This window comes from Perca flavescens, chromosome 11 (genome assembly GCF_004354835.1).
Source record: "Perca flavescens isolate YP-PL-M2 chromosome 11, PFLA_1.0, whole genome shotgun sequence".
In the NCBI taxonomy this organism is placed as follows: domain Eukaryota; kingdom Metazoa; phylum Chordata; class Actinopteri; order Perciformes; family Percidae; genus Perca; species Perca flavescens.
Window position 1 is genome coordinate 18,129,020 of NC_041341.1, and position 18,510 is coordinate 18,147,529.

Here is an 18,510-nt window from a genome sequence, read left to right on the forward strand (position 1 = left end):
ATAAGATATGTCTAACATTTAATACATATTATACATACATATGCATTACACATTTATGCAATGCTTAGGCTATTTATTTTCTAAGAATGTATGTTCTTGTCTATCAGATTTCTTCCTCTGGATAAAGTTGAAACTAAAGGTTGCAGGGCCTATACTAGTAGCCTACTAAGCCTAGGCTTGTTTTATGACTATGTTCTCAGTTGCAGTTTTTTTTCAACACATGGCCTACTGCAACATGAGTCACTATGATCTGAAGACGTTTAACCACAAGGAAAACATAATTAACCCAAGGCCTCTCCACGGCAACTCTTTAAGCGTAGAAACAGGAACTGTGGAATCAAACATCCATTCTGACTTATGATTATGACATCTCCACCTGTCCCACAGCAACACACACAAAAGCGACACTAGAGGGCGCTGTGAGCCAAAAACTGCGCTGTGGCTTTGCCTGCACTCAGAACTCTTCAGCATCCATCCAGTCAACTGAAGTTTGGAGCTGCCGCCGGCTGGTGTTCATTGTGCTGCTGGTGCGCACACGGAAGAAAACACGGAGGAGGAAAAATAGTTTCTCGGTCTGGACTGATGTTTCAAACGACTGCTGGGTCATAAGGACGGGCAAGATGTTGCAGAGGTAGAACATATTCAACAGTTGGCGTTTACCTTTTGCATCAGGACAAGTAGAGGTGAGTGTCTCAGCCTCATGGTGTATAATTCAGGGAATATAAATTGTAGGCTATATCAGATAATTCAGTTATTGTCAATTATCTTGAATAACTACCGATTATCTCATTAAATAAAAAGTTGTGAATCTTTCATACAATTGCTGTATTTCCTCTGTAATTGGCGGTGTGTTTGTAAGTTATTTGCAAGTCGTTGTGTTTGACTTGAATTCCCCCTAGGTTTAGGTTTTAAAGCCATTTTTTGTATCTGTTCAAATGTTTAAAGAGCTTTGATAACTTTGAACCCTACGGATACCTAACTTATTCCTCATCTATTTCTCATTTGAAAATCTTTATATATGGGATGTTATAGCAATTGAGGCAAAGTTTTGCATTGCATCCCACTGAATAGTTTTCTGGACCTGTTAATGCAATAAAAATGTGTTCGACAGCATCTAGTGAACACATGAGTTGAGTTGGCCCTGCAGGACTAGGGAAAAATTAGGTTTGCTCTACAAAATTCTTCCTGTATCCCTGCTGGGTCACTAGTATACATTATATTCAATTTAATTCAATTTTATTTTTAGTATCAAATCATAACAATAGTTATCTCGAGATGCTTTACAGATAGAGTAGGTCTAGACCACACTCTATAATTTACAAAGACACAACAATTCCAGTAATTCCCACAAGAGCAAGCATTTAGTGCGACGGTGGCGATTATAGGAGGGTTTGAGTTCATGTTGTGCTGACTTTGATAACTCTCACATCTCAGTACCACTCTTCCTCCTCCCTGTTAAATGAGCGATGAAGAAGATGATGATCCAGGCCTCCTGTAGGAAAGGTCTGCATGTGTGTTTACTCCTGATGATGGTGGGAAGACTACAGGGTGAGTCTGCCATGCAAAAAGAAGACATGGGAAAACTCAAATAAAGAACTCCTCTCACACTATAATGTTTTTTTTATATTGGTAGATGTTTCAGGCAGGGTAACAGCACCCGAGCGTCTGGAAGCTCCAGTGGAGAAGCCCTTCACTCTGATGTGCAGTGTTTCTAGGGAACGAGGGGAGTCTCTGAGGCAGGTGCGTTGGTTGGATGCCCAGAACCAGACCCTGCTGAGCTACCAACCTGGCAACAGAGACAGTGTGAGTGGACAGCAGTATGTGGAGCTCGCCCCTTCCCCGAAAGACACCTCGGCTATTACCATCCGCAGGGTGGGCTTCCGTGATGAAGGCTGCTACACCTGCATCTTTGACATGCATCCTTCCGGTTCAAAGCAGGGACAGACTTGCCTCACTGTTACATGTGAGTAAGGCCATTATTGACTGAAGCTTTGATTTTGTTGCAAGAAGGATGCAAGAACACAAATTTGTTACAGTTTAGACAAGATCCAACCCTGAGTACATTGGATCACTCTGGTGGGTGTAGTTCAGTAGTGACCCCTCATTTTCTGTCATCTTCCTACTGTTGACTTTAACTAAGAGATAAAATGCCCCAAAATGCTTTTAAAAAGATATAGTACATTAATATCTACTTTACAGTCTGATAATTTGATTTTTCATGTATTAAGCACAAGCAAGAACACGTATTCTTTGTTAATGGGAGTTTAGTTGGTGTCTTTATCAAGAGCATTTAAAAAAAAAAGAAGCTTTGGTTCCTGGATCTCCTGTGCCAAGAGTCAAAGCCATGTACTGTAACAACAGGCATGCCTGTGAGAGAGCTAGAAATGCAGTGATGAAGCAAAAACAACAAGGTGTGGGTCTCTGACTTATATTCAACCCTGACAGCAAAGATTCAGATGAAACATAAGTTTTTTTAGCTCATGATTAACACCAGGATGTAACTCTGCTATTGTGACACAGGTCATAAACGAGGTGGGAAAAGCACCTATGTGAGGCCAGGTTGAGTAATGATCAGTGTCGGTGAGAATTACGGTTGGAACAACAGTTTTTCCCACTGTGCTGCTCGTAATTATGTTTTAAACAATATAATGTGAATGTCTTATAATTATTTTGGAAGCCTGCCCTTTGCACTCTCCCTTTAAAATGACACAAAACCAATTCTCCAGCAGACTCCAGGGATAGGTACTCCTCCCTACAACCTCAAAATCCATCTTCTGTGGGGATTTACTGGGAAAATATGTGAATACAGATGCCGCTAACCTTTGAACACAAGCTGATGAGCCTGTTGAGCCTCAGCCAGTCTTGGTAATAAAGAGATGTGGAGCAGTGGGAGAAGCAGGGCTCATTTTTCTAAGCAGAAACAGCTGTTGCAGATTCCAGTGACTGGTTTGTGTTTTGGTGCCTCATTTTTCTGAATATAGGCATTGTCCTGTTTTTCACCCTTTGTGTCCCTGTTCTTTTTCTTATCTTTTCTCCTCATCCATCATTCTTTTTTTCGCTGGATGGTGGGCTCTTTTTACTCCCAGCACAAGTCACCGTTGAAAGCAACAAGACAGCAGTGAGTGGCAAGAAGGCCTCCTTCATGTGCTCCTACGGTTTGCCTGAAAAGGTGCAGCAGATCATATGGAGACACAATTCTGCACAAGGAGAATCCACAGAGGTGGCCTCCTTTGCAAAGCGGAGCGACCCCATGATAGAGCCTCCATTCCAGGGGAGAGTCTGGCTGAGTGCCTCCCTGTCCCAAAGTGAGCTCACCATCCAACCTGTCACCATCCAGGATGAGGGCTGCTACACGTGTCTGTACAACACACATCCTGACGGACCGAAGACCTCCACGGTTTGCCTCGCCATCTATGGTAAACTTCTTTTTCACAGCCAGTCATTATTGCTGATTATTTTATATTACATTTTATATTTTATAAGTATGGCAGAAACAAAATGGGTGAGGAAAATTTGAGCTCCACCTGGGAGGAGCAGATTATGTACAATAAAGTGTACAGATTATTTATCAGTCAGTGCTTGTGATGTTATAAACTGTGACATTTCTCATTACTTTAGCATCATGCAATTATTTGCGATATCCTTTGAAATTTGGACCCGTTTATAGCGCTAAATGAAATGTCCAGGCATCAACAAAGTTAATAGAAGTCTTACTGGATGTCTGTTACCAAATTACGCACCACATTTCATGGCAATCAATCAAAAGACATATTTTTCTCCAGACAGACAGAAGTGTTGGACCAACAGACTGACCCACCTTTCCATCCCTATAGAACCATGCTGCAAAAATGGCAAAACACTATCTGACATTCAGGGCTAATTAATTTTTGCTATTGTTGTCATACCGTCATCCATCTTTTGCTGCTTTGTTTCACAATAATGTCAGGTTTGTGTTAACCTCACTGGCAGAATTTTTCTTTTTTAAGAAATATAAGTAAGAGTGGTTCAGATGCACATTTTTGCAGGGCGGTGGTTGTGTATGAATATGTCCTACTGTAAATTACGAGCTGGGACAGGATCTTGTGGGGAAAATGAAGGAGTCAGACATGCTTGCGAGTGCCAACAGTCTTAACTTGGACTTTGTGTCTGCAGGAAAGACAGGTACCCCTGGGATTTAGACAGGAATGTTGATCTTTTCTTCCCAATTGTAGCTGCTGAAATGATATAGCAAGACATAGCTGTCGACTGATTTGTTAACACGCAAATACAGAACAGTGTGTCCATGTGAAGAATGGACCATTTCAAAGAATGATGGAGGCAGGGAGGGAGGTCCTGATGCATGACTGTGTCAGTGTTTGCAGCCAGACAGTCATTCTCTCTGTGCTTTGTCTCTCTCTCTCTTTACTCATTTTTCTCCCGCTCCCTTTCTCTCACAGTTATCTCAACAAACAGATGTGCTTTTGTTTGAAATTGAACTATACAGTACAGTAGGTGTTTCTAGAAGTAAAGCACGGTTAGCATTAATGTGTTTTTTTTCTTACTTCGTACTGCTGCCAACAGTCTTCCACCCTCATCCCATGATGTGATGCCCCCTCCTTTACTCCTACTCTCACACATACTGTCCACAAACAGTGATAGCTGAAACACATGAATATATGGTCTCACAACATGGAGTAAGTCATAAAAATCAAATGTAACAGAATGAAACCGTCATACTAGGTTGCACTATAATGCAATTGCACTGCAAATGTTAAAATCATCACGCCACAAATAAGGCTGACAGTGGGTTCAGTTTTACATGCAATGAAATGACCGCATTAGATGTCAGTTGTGGGAGAAATTTACAGATTATTTACATAAAATGGCTGAAATTTATATTTTTATAATACCAATGTATGAAATGACAATGTGGTGATGTGAAAGGGGCAATTGTCGACAATTATCACCCGAATATGCAGCTACCCTCAGCTTTATGGAGCTTCATAGTGAGAAATATAGTGAGGAAAAACTGTGGAATTTAATCTTCGATAAGAGCCAAATTTCACAATAGCTTTGTGCACATTCACAGGACATTATGGTTTGGATTGTTGTAAAGATTGTTGTGGTTCGACCCGCCCCGAAATCTGATACAATCCAGACCGGTAGTAATTTTTACCACCTAGAACTCAGAGAAGACACTGAAACTATGAGGGCTAAATATCTGTGGCTGAACGTCTTCTTGCCAACAAAAATGTTCTCAGTTCCAGTGCATCACATTCCTCACTCAGCCCCGAGAACAGAAAATTGAAAACAGCCACAGATTTACTTATGTATCTTAAGTGTGCAGGAATTCTCATTTCTCACCTGATCCAAGGCTTCAAGGTTTTTCCCAGTTATCATCTTAGCAATTTACCCGAAGACGCTTTGAAGATGTACAAATACAAACTAAACTACAATCTGAATTTTGGCCAATTTCTGGATTCAAATAATAAGTTTCATATCCCAGTCCTCCTTAGTGTTGGATCTTTATGTAATAGCATTTCCAGAGTTTTCTGGCTTATGTATTTTACACACAGCAAAAGAGAACGAAGGAAGAATACATTAATACCTTGGCACAGTGTATTCCAAATGTGCCATATACATCTACCACAGTATGAGCTTGTTTGTTTGTAAATGTGTGCCAGTGTGTTGTGATAGTTCTAGCGTTTTCTGTTTGTTTCTCACAGTCCTGCCAAAACCTCAGGTGAGCTACAAGACCACCTCGCCAGGTGTAATCGAAGCCAATTGCACCTCAGTGTCACGCCCCCCGACAGAGATAGTTTGGAACGTGGAGAGGGATAACAGAACCATGGGCCCCCCTGTGACGACACAGCTTCCACAGAGCGATGGGACCACTCTGGTCATCAGTACACTGACCGTCCAATCTGGGTTGCTGAAAGACGTGTCCATCAAATGCTTGGTCCACCATAAAGGGCTTGAGTCACCGATTGCTGTATCCATGAACACTAAAAGTGAGTTAGTGTCAGTGAACATTTGCTTAAATGACATACTTTACCTCAAAGCTTTTGATAGCCTTGTTTATTTCATTTATTATTTTATTTTTCCTTGGCATATTCCAAACGTACTTGATGTCATCATCACTTGAGATCTTTTTGAAAAAAGAAACCTACTACCAGAGAATATGAAAGGAAGCAGACATTGTTGGAGACTATAAAGGGCATCAACAGAGTGCCGAGCATGCACATACAAGGCTCTTTTTTTTTTTTTTTTTTTTTTACATGCTGGATTAAAAAAAAACACAGTCAGAGAAAAGATCTGCTAGCTCTCAGTACATTTAATGTAACAGAAGCAATGTTTCAATCCGAGATCTTCATCAGGCAATAAACGTCACAAAACTAGAATGTAATGTATTACATTTTAGTGAATCTTTTACTGAATCTTTGGTTTGCAATGTGCTTTTTTCTACTTTGGCCCCTTCCATAGAGATAATCTATCTGCGATTAAATTGACTCTTAGTCATGCAGACCATAGTCAGACTCTCCTCCATTGCGCTTTGGAGGGTCTGAAAAAAGCGAGACTATGCGGATTGTAACCCCCTGAGTGATGTTTATATCTATATAGCTTGTTTTGCTTTGTGACACTAATTTAAAGATACCTCAAGATCAGCATTAGTTTTAATGCGGCGAGTGTTGGGTAGTAGGTAAATGTGCTCATAAGTATACAGTATATGTGATTGTCATGTCTTTAGTTTGCTGATAACCTTTAGTTTACCTTGGCTTCATGGGTCTGGAGGACACATATGACACTATACAGTAGATACAATCTCAAATCTAATCAGTGATGGTCCATAAAAAAGAAAGCAATGTCCAGACTAGCACAGGCCTTATAGTACACAGACACAGATGCCAACACCGATCATGACATTTGATCTGGTTTCTGCAAGGCTAGGATTTACACACTGTGCAGTATATAGTTATGGCAGATAATAAAACTACTCATCGTTTTTCTGTCTTTCTCCATCCTAGTTGGGACGGCTCTCACCATCCTGATCTCAGTCACTACAGTAGCTGCCCTGTTGGTCATGTCCCTCTGCTTCTGCCTTTGGAAGTGTTTCTTGCGCAAAGAAGGTGAGATCATGTTTGTCAATGTCAAGGTGTACATCAAGAATGAACGGAAAACAAATGATCTTTCCAAGTCATACTCCTAAACACCTTATGTGTACACTCTTTGAGTCACTTAGATAAGTACATAAGAAAGTGGGGAGAAAATGTATACAATACATATATTTGGCCTTATTTAACAAGAGATAAGTGAGCAATTAACATAGGGGCACAGAATTATAACTTGGAAAATGTATTTATTTCACTTTAAGGTTTTATTAAGTGACTTATTTAGAGTTGGAAAAATTATTAATGATTTTGTGGCACTTGTACATTTTTAGTACTGTACCTTTCCTGAAGCTTTCGTTGGTCTCCCTGGTGTGGCTAATTTGGGAAAATACAGATTTACATCCAGTTTTTTGCCATTCTATTAAGAAGTTATGAAGGTCAATAAAATATTTTTTTTATTGAGTAGGGACAATTTATTTATTTAGTGCTTTTCTCAGATCTCAGATTTGCTCAGATCAAATCACAAAGTGCTTTACAATGACATAAAAAACAAAGACAATTTAACTTATTAGAACAAGGGTGAGCTGAGGAATATGGGTGAAGTAGTTCAGCCACATACTGTATGCAGGAGCATGAATCCCATATGAAACGGGAAGCCAGTGAAGAGACTTTAAGAACAGGGGTAATGTGGCTTTAGGGTTCTCTACCTATGGTGGGCTTTGGCAAACTGCCCGGGTGTCTACAGAAACAATGAAAAGGAACAGTGGCTCTATGGGATGTGCTGCAACACCGACGGGCTAGCCTCTGTTCCACTCTCTTCCGTAACTCAGTGCATTCAGCGTTTCTTTCATCTGTCTTTCTGAAACAATAAAGCGTGTTCGTGGGGTTTACTTTGCATATTCTGAGACAAACTGCCATACACTACAGCAGTTGTTATAAGAAATTTAAATCTTCTTTTGGCCTGCCTCCGCTTTGAGAGCATGCTGCTGGGCAGGCATTCTTAATTGGTTATGTCACTAATTGAGGAATTTGTGACGCAAATGCAGGCGAGGCGTTTCAGGCAGTTAAGGATAAGTCCTTTCTGTGGGAGTGAAAGCTCCCTTTGGCATGAAATGTGTTTAATTGTTTTTACTTTAAAGACCTATTACATACACAAAATACTATATAACACTCTAAAGGATGGGGGGAACCCCAAAAAGCATAAGAGGGCCTCTTAACAAAGTTAAACGTTGATGTCCTCTCTCATGGATCTCTTCTGTCAAGCTGTCATGTTCAGCCCACAAACACTGAGGGCATATGGGAAATGGTGTTTGTCAAAGCCTGCTAAAAACATTGATATTGAATATTAATATTAAAGTTAGTTTTGAAAAAACTAGCAACCTTATCTCAACTCATGAAGCGAGTCAAGTAGCACACTGTTGAGAGAGACTCTATTCCAAGGCTGCATTTTTAGTTATTAGCATAGTGATAAATGTCAGTGGGATTTTGAATGAGGTTTTCTTACTTCTGGAACGGAGCCCTGGTTTCACTTAGGCTCTCGCAATACTCATATCTGCGGATTTGTTAAAGGAGATGTCTGGAAACAAACAGTAATATTAGCACAAATTAACTTTACTGCTGCAATAATCAACACTGTATTTTAGCAGTGGGTCTGCAGTTCCCCTCATCTCTATACAGAGCCTTTTAGTCTCCTTTAGCTGGAACAGGCAGCTGTTATTAACAAAGAAAAGCTTTGATAAACTGACTGCCTAGCACCAAAAATAACAGACTGAAAAAATTTGCAACTAGCTGGTGAAAATAGTGCAGCATTTAAGATACAGTCTTTTTCTGTGGTCGTTCAAGCCAACCGGAGATAACAACACTGCTCTTCAATCACATGATGTCATGCTTATATCATCCACACGTGAGAACATGACAGCCTTTTCACCTTTTTGTTACCTGCACTCCATCTGCACTTTATCCGCACGTCCACTCAGTGTTTTCTGTCTGTGCATGAAGGAAATCAACCACGGATCTGTATAGTACTGCTAACAGTGCAAATTAACGTACAAAATGAGGAAATACCTGCATATCAGCCGAAGCAGAGCTCAAACTGGTGCCTTAATAGAGAGAACAACTGAGACAGGATCTGGAGTGATGAGGTCTGGTACACACCTAATCTTTAACAGCTGACTGTCACTTGCAAAATGCAAATGTTACTTGTTAGTCTAAACTACGGAAGATAAAGTTATCACTGTCCAGTAATATTTCAATATCTTTGTGTGGCTTTTCCTGGATTAAAATTTTACTTACAGCAGATTTTCTTTACACAGAAAAAGAAGTGACACACTTTATGTCTGGGGACCCTAGACTATTTCCATTCAGTCACAGAAAAACTTTTCATTAATGGAAAATGTAAATATGAGAAAACCTAATGTATAATGCATTCTACCTTTTTGTGCCATACTTTTCCTGCTCTCTCCATGCCTTTCTTTTCAGCTGATTAATCTCTCAGATGAGACCAGAGGCTAAAAAGAAGAGGCAGTGCTTCTCAGAGCCATCCTTGCAGAATTGTTTCACTGTGTCATCATCATCCTCATCATCATCTTGGTAAGAAGGGGTGATGTTCTGACACACCTCTATACAGTAGGATGTCAAATACAATCCTATTGAGGGACGCCAACAGTACCACGACATTCATCTCTGCTCTTCTTCCTCAGCATCTGACTTTTATATAATCTCCAAGCTGTCTTCACATGGAATCAGTGAGGAAATGTTGAGCGGTCCATGTTTTTCTTTCTGGCTCTGTAATTGATTGAGGTGATGGACACACTTTTTTGCAACACACAGCAGAGTCACTGTATGACAAATTAAAGTACAGTGGTTTTGTTGTTACAACATATTGCATGTCCTCAAAATACTTTCCTGTTTGTCTTTAACCTGGTCCTTAAAGGATAAGTCTGGTGATATCATATGGTTATTATTCAACAAATCCCATGAAAAGACTAAAACCAACAATGAAAGTCTAATATAGCATACCCCTGCAGTGTTGTCTAAAAACTATTAAAAGCACATTAACGAGCCCCATGCACCGGTCACCTGAACATGGGCACTGTAGTTTATTTTGTATAAATCCGCAGCTATAAATCGTCCCCAACAAATGCACTGTTAACTACTCACGGTTTAAGTAACATTTGCTAAAAACTGCAGTGCCCAGTTATTGCCCAATTATTTGGCCTTTTTATGTATTCATGCCCTGTTTTTTTAAGGATTCACATTCTATTGTTTCCCAACCAAACTAACCAGAAGAACTAACTCTGTGATATATTTGGTATTTACATGGGATTGTAAAAAAAAAAGGAAAATACAGAATATGGCCAGCCTTATCCTTTAAATAACATAGCTAATTGAAACTATGAGCTCACCATTACAGTAAGTTGTTACTTCTTGTACCTCAGCCGAAGCCCTCCATTACTTCTTTTTATTGTTAAAGCTGGGTAGGGTCTTCATTTGTTCAACTAGGGCTACATACTTATGTCTTGTTTGTGTAATATCTATTGCAAACCTTTTTTTGTTTTCTGTGTGTGTGTGTGTGTGTGTGTGTGTGTGTGTGTGTTTGTGTATGCGTGCGTGCGTGCGTGCGTGCATATTTGTTAGAGGTTAAATTCCTTGGTCAGATAGCTTGAATCAATTCCCTGAGGAAGCAACACTGAAACCTTCTTGGTGCCCCTGAAAGGAATGCGTGTATTGCTGCCCGTCTACATCGTAGAGTCCGGAGAGTACATGTATGTGAAGATGGGAGTGTACAGGTTGGGCTGTGGAGAGTTGGCTTAGGGGTTTGATAGTGGTTAAAAGACCAGAAGAGCCACACTGTGTTCTTGAAAAACAACTAAAACCGCGTCTGCTCATTTGTATATCGCTCTGGATCAAAGTGGCACATACGTAAATGCCTAAAATATAATGTTTGGAGGCTTTTTGGATATCATGTTTGCATGTGTACAGGCACATTTAAAAACGTAAGCTTTATGCTGAAATAGTCTTGTGTATCAAAGCATATGATATGATACGGCTTCCATTGGGCACATCACATTCCTCACTAGTAAGAGTTTAGGCAGCATTCCTCTGTCTGTATAGTTTCACAATATCCATATGACGTTAAATATGAGCTCAGAGCTTGCATTAGAATAATTCTGAAATGTGGTTTCAGAACATTTGCTAAAAATAAATTAAAATGTACCATAGTATCCATTCCTTTACAGAGTCACTACAGTCCAATAAAAGAAGAAGAAAATATGAAAGAATGCATTATGACCAACAATGTAAAGTTGATGGAATGAATGCAACACATAGAATAATAAAAATATTTAAAAATCATACATTTCTGAATCTTTATTATGCATAATCTTGCATTGCCACTCTTTCAGCTTTTTCAGCTCAGCTTTGTACCTCTCAGATAAACATGACATTCCTTTCTGATGTGCCAGACCTTGCTGCCAGATGCTCATTTTTGGGGGGCTCTTTCATCCCAAGCCAGACGGCTTATGGTGGACCTCATAAAGCAAAACACACACACAAACACACACACACGTGTTGTGCACACACATTCACTCACAGAGCCTGCAACACTCTTGCCAGTTCTGTTCTGATGTATTCATAAGCTCTGGGATAACAGACAGTATTTATTAGCTCTGTTGCATATATGTTTGTATTTTTATACAAACACAGGACGTAAAAACATAAACTCAATCAACTACCAATATCATTTACTGGGTAGACTGAGGCCATACACTTCATTAAATCGCACGGCTGTTTGTATGTGTTACGACATATTTCCTCTTAAAAAGTATGCATGTCTCATCGCTTGCATTTTACAGCCAGGAGAGTTTATGTGTAGGGAAAAGATTGTGAATGTACATGTCAAGCTGTAGTGAGGTGTTGAGATGTGCTGACTTAGTCACTTTACTTGGTTATTTAAAAACTAAAGTTGTTAAATATAAATTCCCAGTCACTGATCAGTAAAGATACCTTTCAGATTTTTATCATAAGATCCGAACAAAAAGATCACAAGCATCCAGCACTCCTCTACACCTTGTCAGATGGTCGCAGTGCTGCAGAGGCCACACTCTAAATGACCTCAGACTCGATCTAATCAGGCCCGTCTCAAACACCGCCTTCACACAATCCTCCACACTCTCCATCGCTCTGACGCCTGAACCAGTGCTTTGTCCACCACAGAAAAAACACAATTACTGAGTGTGTGTGTGTGTGTGTGTGTGTGTGTGTGTGTGTGTGTGTGTGTGTGTGTTTGTGTGAGAGAGAGAGAGGGAGAGAGGGAGATAGATACTATAAGAGCAGAACGTATGTGTGGGCTGTAACTACCAGACACCAATGTTGAGATGAAAAAATCCACCGAGTCATTTCACACAATGTTCAGGACTCACATACACCATGTAGATTACATTTCAACTTTTCACCTTCCTCTCCTATGTATCAAGAGAGCATACTGTAAGAAATATAAAAGTCAAGTCACATTATTCAGGAGCATTTCATGACATTTTCCACATGCCATTTCTTAGTGAAAGGACCTTTTGTGAGCATCTGTAAATGGATTACAGCACAGGGAACACAGTGCTCCACTGAACATCATCTAAAGAAAACTGAATTATTGGTGTGTCAATATGACACACTGTGTGTTATCAGCATGATGGGCAGTAGAGAGTGATTTGTGGTCTTATTAGATGAGCAGGGCAATCCCTGCTTTTCTGATTTTGATTTTTCAGATTACGAATGAGATTTTTCACCGAGGTGCTGAATTTATTTGACTTGGAAGGAACCCAGTCACAATTTTCCTGGGTAAGAATCTTAAAAATCACCAGACTAGAAAAGAATATTATGGAGTTTCTGATTCATTGGCCAGTTAGTACTCAAAATGTAAAAGTATGGCTTTGTTTTCCAGTAAATGTCAGCGAGATTTTGCCACTAATAATGGTGCATCATGGAAGAAAACAACTTCGAAATCTTATGTTGATTATGTCAGACTTGACAGAGCCCACAAACCCATGGTCTATGACATATCATTATGTTGTGTTGTTAATGTTATTGTTTTTATGGTACATTGTTTTTATGGTACATTGTTTTTTTTTATCATCTATCCGCTCCTCTTTCTTCGTTTCTTCATGTTATTCAACCTGCTGAATGTGTGACCACCATAATGATAAGGCCACTGCTCAAAAAGTATCTCAGTATGTATAATACGTACTGTGGTGTGGTTGTGCAGAGGTGGGACATCTGCTACCAAAGATGATGTCAAAAAATGTTCCAATGCCCTCTTTGACTTCCTGCTCATTTAAACTAAACCACACTGGTGTGGTCGAGGAATGCAAAAATAAATATCACGGACAGCACATGCATGATCTTTCAAAGAACAAAATGTTTCCAAAATCAGTCAAGGATTATATTGCAATGCTGATATTTATTTTTAAAGATATAGACCCCTCCAAACTTCAGCATTCAAACTATGAAATCAGACAGAAGAATGCACAATAATTATTCAGTGAGTCTGCACATGACCGATCTACTTACCCACTGGCTTTTCTAACCACCAAGGCTTTGGCCAATACAATTTAATCAGTCAAAAAAGCACTCTAAGTCATGTAAATGAAATAAATGGAGGGAAAAACAACTGAAAAAACAATGAGAAATTAATAATTAAAAGCAACATTGCCTCAAACAAACTTGAGAGTGCGAAAATACTTCAATGCTGCTTCTGGTCTAGCCTGGTTAGTTTAATATGGCTGTACGTGCATCTGCGTGACCACAATCCTCATCCGTTCACATCTTCTGCTGCGTGGTTGATTGCGTAACTTCTTTGCCTGTTCCATGACACCACCACATACTTGTGTACATTTTTCCATTCATGTTTTCATCAGCATGTGTCTATGGCAAATCTAAAATGTACAGGAAACACTGATGGCAGCAAAGTCGGTGTTTTTATTTTGTTCAGTCGCAGCATGTTGTTCTCTGGCAGGTATCCTACAGTGGTTGAAGAAAGCATACACTGCATGGTCTGACACTTGACTTTGGTCTGCTGTGTTTGCCACAGCAGGCTGGTTCCCATTGGTCATCAGGGGAGATGGTGATGGTGGTCTTCCTGCTGTACTTTGAGAATAGGTGTCATACAGGACAGGAGTGGAAGGAGCATTCGCATTGGGTAGGTCAGGTATCATGTGAGTGGACATTTCCTATGACAGCAAAACACCAGAACAAGATTAAATAAGCCAATCAATTATTCTTGCTTGACACCGTTATGACTCTTGAATATTTAGGTTAAAGGAATAGTTCGACATTTGCCAAGCGTTAGATGAAGATCGATACCACTCTGATGTTTGTAAACTAAATATGAAGCTAAAATCCAGCAGCCTGTTAGCTTAGCTTAGCAAAACAACTGGAAACGGGGTTTGCCTGACTGTGTCCAAAGGTAACAAAGATGCTTACCAGTAGTAATGAATGAGCTTCATATTTGTCATACAGACATTAGAGTGCATGGTTTCAAGTTTGTAATTTACCTCTTAGCAAGAAAGTAAGTTTTTTTTCCCAAAAAGTCAAACTATTTCTCTAAGTAGGCCTAGCAACACAATATTGCATTACCTGTCTTTTTGATTGGTTATAGGTCAGTATTCCTGTGAAAAAGACATAACACAAATGCTCCATTGTTAGGTTGTAAGATCTAGAAATTTTGTCGTAGTAATCCAGACTGTGACTACCTATTAATGTTCTTACGTTTCCAGCAATAACAACTCAGGTGGGTTGAAACTGTCAGTGTGGCTACCAGAAGAGCTATGCTAGCACAGATGAAGAAGTAGGGCAGCCAGGATACATCCTTATCACCAGCAGCAAGTCTTGGTAGCTCATCTAAGAAGAAGAACCAGATCAGTAGTTAGTCTTTATCAATAAAAACTTTATATGTATATATTATTTATATAATTTACCTACATTTACAATACATTTATCTTACATGCATTATTGTCATAGTTTTCCACCCCCTGGTTTAGATCTGTAGATTAAGAAAACAGGCCAATATACAATTAATACAATTAGACATCTTATATTATATTGTGGCACTGAGGGAGCAAATTCTGCCTACCTGACACTGAGATGTTTATGAAATGACTGATATGCTGAGACTTGTATCCTTTTACAAGACATTGGTACAGGCCGTTGTCATTAATTGAAATCCGTGTGAAAGTCAGATATGAGATGAGTTTGTCCTTAACGTGTTCGTCATTCTGTTTTATTTCCACATTCTCTGCGTAATTAATCTGTTCACATTTGTTTATGTCGACCTGTTTACACCAGGTGACACTGATTGATTCTCCACAGTGTTTGACAGGACATCTGACTGTCAGACGTTGTTGTGGGACAGTTTTCCGTGTTGTGCCTCGCCGGACCTTCAGCTCAACTTCACATAAAGGAAACCGGTCTAAAATAAAAGCATCATTTCAGAAATTAATACAACAGAAAAGTGTCTCTCAATACTACGGTAAATTCTGACAAATACATCTACAGTATGATTATCCCATCAATGCAAGAAATGTAGTTACATTTTCAAAATACAGTATATTTATTTAAAAAAAACTGCAATAATGGTATGATTTAAAAAAAAGAAAATAACTAACAATTTAATTGCAATATCAATACACCGATTTCCCATTTTTTCCTGTCTCTTTGTCATTTAAGTCCCTCTGAAAAATCTTTACCCCCTTATTCTACAACCTGTCATCACCTTTCCCTGCATTTACATATCCCTTGTGTGGTGTTCATATTTTTGTTACACAGCCAATGTTCCCGGGTCTGGTGTACCCACCACATTATTAGGCTTTTAAATCAATACAGCCATAACAATTTATGTAAAAATACTTAATAGATGTTTACTTTTTCTCAATTACCAATGATATATACATCATTTATGGGTCATATTTGCCATTTACCCCTGTGAGATCACATTTATGATCATATGATCATTTTTCGCTTTTTGTGAGAAAACAAGGAAATTCAATCATAAAAAAGGTAAAAAAAAAAGATTTTTGATCATTATTGGTGCTTACTTCTTAGAACTTAATCAGAACAGGTGAAAGTGCTACCATACAAGTGATCTAGGTACCAAATATTCCTACGTACTGATACCCCATACATAAATAATAACATAATAACACTGTAATTTACAAGCTGTAATCTAGTTTAATTTAGTGTAACTGTAATTAAGTGTAACTTTTTTTCCTCGTCAACTTAATGAATACAATCCATTCAAAATTTCCCCTCATGCTTTCTTGAAAGACATATCACAAGAAAAAAAGAGTATTAAGGCTTACCTTGACCTCTTCCATAGATGCAGACAAATGTAAAACAGATAAATATCCACAGATGGGTGTATGCTGGTCTAGCCATTCTGCCTGATGTGTTTATGACCTGAGACCTTACAGTTTATTTGAAAGTGTAGCTACTGCATGGGCTCGTTTCACTTTTTACAAGCTTACCACTTCCTGTCCTCCCACATATATTCAAAGTCCACTCTGCACATGTGTGTATTTCAATATGTCATGACATAACACATTTGACGATGTGCACACACATGCACGTGTATTGTCTTGGTAATTTAATTCTGCAATACACGCTTACAGAGACACTTATTTACACAGATGTAAGTCATCCTTAATGCAAAACTGAGACACATAGTTATCAAGGATATTAACATGGGTGGAGCTAAAGCCCCCAAAATATGATTGGCCCCTCTGGTGTCCCCCAATCAATTGTGCTAGAGTGCTGTCAATCTGACAACTGTGATTTCCATTGGATCAGAGTACATTTGGTCATTTGGCTGCATGTTCTGCCAATTTCCCCAGCCCTTCTCACATGACCAATAAATGTTTCCATGATGACTATGTAAAATTCTGATACCAGCACTGGAATTGTTTTTTAAAAATTGGCAGATGGAGCCTATAAAGAAAGTGTATTGCATTCTGTCCTACTAAGTGAAACTAATAATAAATGTGATGTTTTATTTAGCAGAATTACATTATGTTCTATCCTATCCAATATTTCCTATATTTCCAAGCAGATTTTCTATGCTGTATTCTGATAAAATGCAGAGTTATTAAAGTGGTTTTGTCACTTATTGTCAGGGCTGGGGATCACCTTTGTAAAGTGCACAGACACATAATTTTAACCATAACATGTGAGTATGGATGTACTAGATCATCTTTGATGGTACTATAGCAAAAGGGTTTTTTATTTCTTGCTGGTTTCAATGCAACCAGTAGATGGTGTAAGTGTAAGATGACATTACCCATAGTAGACTAAGTGCATGTTCTTGCTCAGTGGTAGGTGAATCACCTAGACTGCTACAACAGCGCCCTCCAGTGTGTTTTACCACAAACTGTGTATGAATAAATGGTTGTGTCTGGGTTTAGTGAATACACAGTAGGCTACAGTGTAAATTATAATCTCAAATATCTGATATTTGGAAAATGATCAACACTTTCAGTAGTGAATCATGTTAGTTTTGAGTTGCCTTTTGAAACTTTCCAATACTGCATTTTGCATATTACAGAAATATCTCTGAATGATCATTACATCCATAAAGGTATATTTGCCTACTCTTAACAAAGATGTAGTTTGTAAAGTAAACTTGACTTTCCACTAAGTTGAGAAAAGGTCAGTGACTTCCTCATATTCAACATCAAGAACATTTGCACAATCATGCAAATGAGACAAACAAGAGCAAACATGCAAACATTACACTTTGATAGGGCCACAGATACAGTATACTCACCCCCTGTAATATCTAGCAATGCAGATAGTTTCATAACATGCAGATGTTTTGTGATATCTTCTGCTAAGACTACAAAAATTTGCATCTTTCAGTTGCTTCTTCTGTCTTGACAACTTCTGGCATCACCGCCAACAGTTTTTATCGCGACAATTTATTTTGTAAAAATTGCTGGACTATGTTCTTTGCATTTTTTGTGTGTGTGTGTGTGTGTGTGTGTGTGTTTATTCAGATGAACTAACCCTTGTATTTGAGGTTTTCCGCTACAACATTAATGTTAATGCATGCACATTAATGTTGTGTGGTGTTAGAAACAATCATGCACAGGAAATCAAGATGTCACACAAATAGGCTATTGTGTGTGTGCTCTCTCTCTCTCTCTCTCTCTCTCTCTCTCTCTCTCTCTCTCTCTCTCTCTCTCTCTCTCTCTCTCTCTCTCTCTCTCTCTGGCCTGTGTGCTCTCAGATACAGCAGCAGAGAGATCAGTGAGATCAGTGTCTACTGCAGTGTCAAGCAAGCTTAGGGTTGCGCCCAAGCACTGGTACTTTCCACCTGCTAACAATTACATTGGGATCATTCAAAATTCTGTGGGCACATCATGGGAAACTGCACTTCTGG

General features: G+C 39.1%; 2 protein-coding genes across 4 annotated transcripts; one reads left to right on the forward strand and one right to left on the reverse strand.

The window, feature by feature from the left end:
- The first annotated feature begins 453 nt into the window (after positions 1-453).
- Positions 454-11,334, forward strand: zgc:113337 (OX-2 membrane glycoprotein). 3 transcript variants are annotated; one of them, XR_003693815.1, is made up of 8 exons: positions 454-683; positions 1,435-1,548; positions 1,634-1,963; positions 3,087-3,416; positions 5,706-5,990; positions 7,005-7,106; positions 9,567-9,677; positions 9,788-11,334. XR_003693815.1 is itself a non-coding variant. In XM_028592236.1 (7 exons), the coding sequence occupies exons 2-7, from the start codon at positions 1,467-1,469 to the stop codon at positions 9,572-9,574; spliced, it is 1,137 nt and encodes a 378-aa protein (XP_028448037.1). In that variant the 5' UTR covers positions 454-683; positions 1,435-1,466; the 3' UTR covers positions 9,575-11,334. The 3 variants fall into 3 exon arrangements, 2 of the variants coding, with proteins under 2 accessions (XP_028448037.1, XP_028448039.1); XM_028592236.1 differs by having other exon boundaries at positions 9,567-11,334; XM_028592238.1 differs by having other exon boundaries at positions 1,473-1,548; positions 9,567-11,334.
- A 2,235-nt stretch (positions 11,335-13,569) lies between these two features.
- Positions 13,570-16,511, reverse strand: si:ch211-214p13.8 (B- and T-lymphocyte attenuator). Its single transcript, XM_028590435.1, has 6 exons — positions 16,436-16,511; positions 15,211-15,546; positions 15,082-15,120; positions 14,847-14,978; positions 14,715-14,746; positions 13,570-14,308 (listed from the first exon to the last, which is right to left on the reverse strand). Exons 1-6 carry the CDS (start codon positions 16,509-16,511, stop codon positions 14,015-14,017), a joined length of 909 nt encoding a protein of 302 aa, XP_028446236.1. The 3' UTR covers positions 13,570-14,014.
- Between the last annotated feature and the right edge of the window lie 1,999 nt (positions 16,512-18,510).

Bases quoted from the DNA above. Each gene is read 5' to 3' on its own strand.
- zgc:113337 (XM_028592236.1), top strand. From the start codon at position 1,467: ATGAAGAAGATGATGATCCAGGCCTCCTGTAGGAAAGGTCTGCATGTG. The intron at 1,964-3,086 runs GTGAGTAAGGCC...TTTTACTCCCAG, and splicing joins GACTTGCCTCACTGTTACAT to CACAAGTCACCGTTGAAAGC. The intron at 5,991-7,004 runs GTGAGTTAGTGT...TCTCCATCCTAG, and splicing joins TGTATCCATGAACACTAAAA to TTGGGACGGCTCTCACCATC.
- si:ch211-214p13.8 (XM_028590435.1), bottom strand. From the start codon at position 16,511: ATGGCTAGACCAGCATACACCCATCTGTGGATATTTATCTGTTTTACA. The intron at 15,547-16,435 runs GTAAGCCTTAAT...CTTTTATTTTAG, and splicing joins CATCTATGGAAGAGGTCAAG to ACCGGTTTCCTTTATGTGAA. The intron at 14,309-14,714 runs GTAATGCAATAT...TTGCTGTCATAG, and splicing joins ATAACCAATCAAAAAGACAG to GAAATGTCCACTCACATGAT.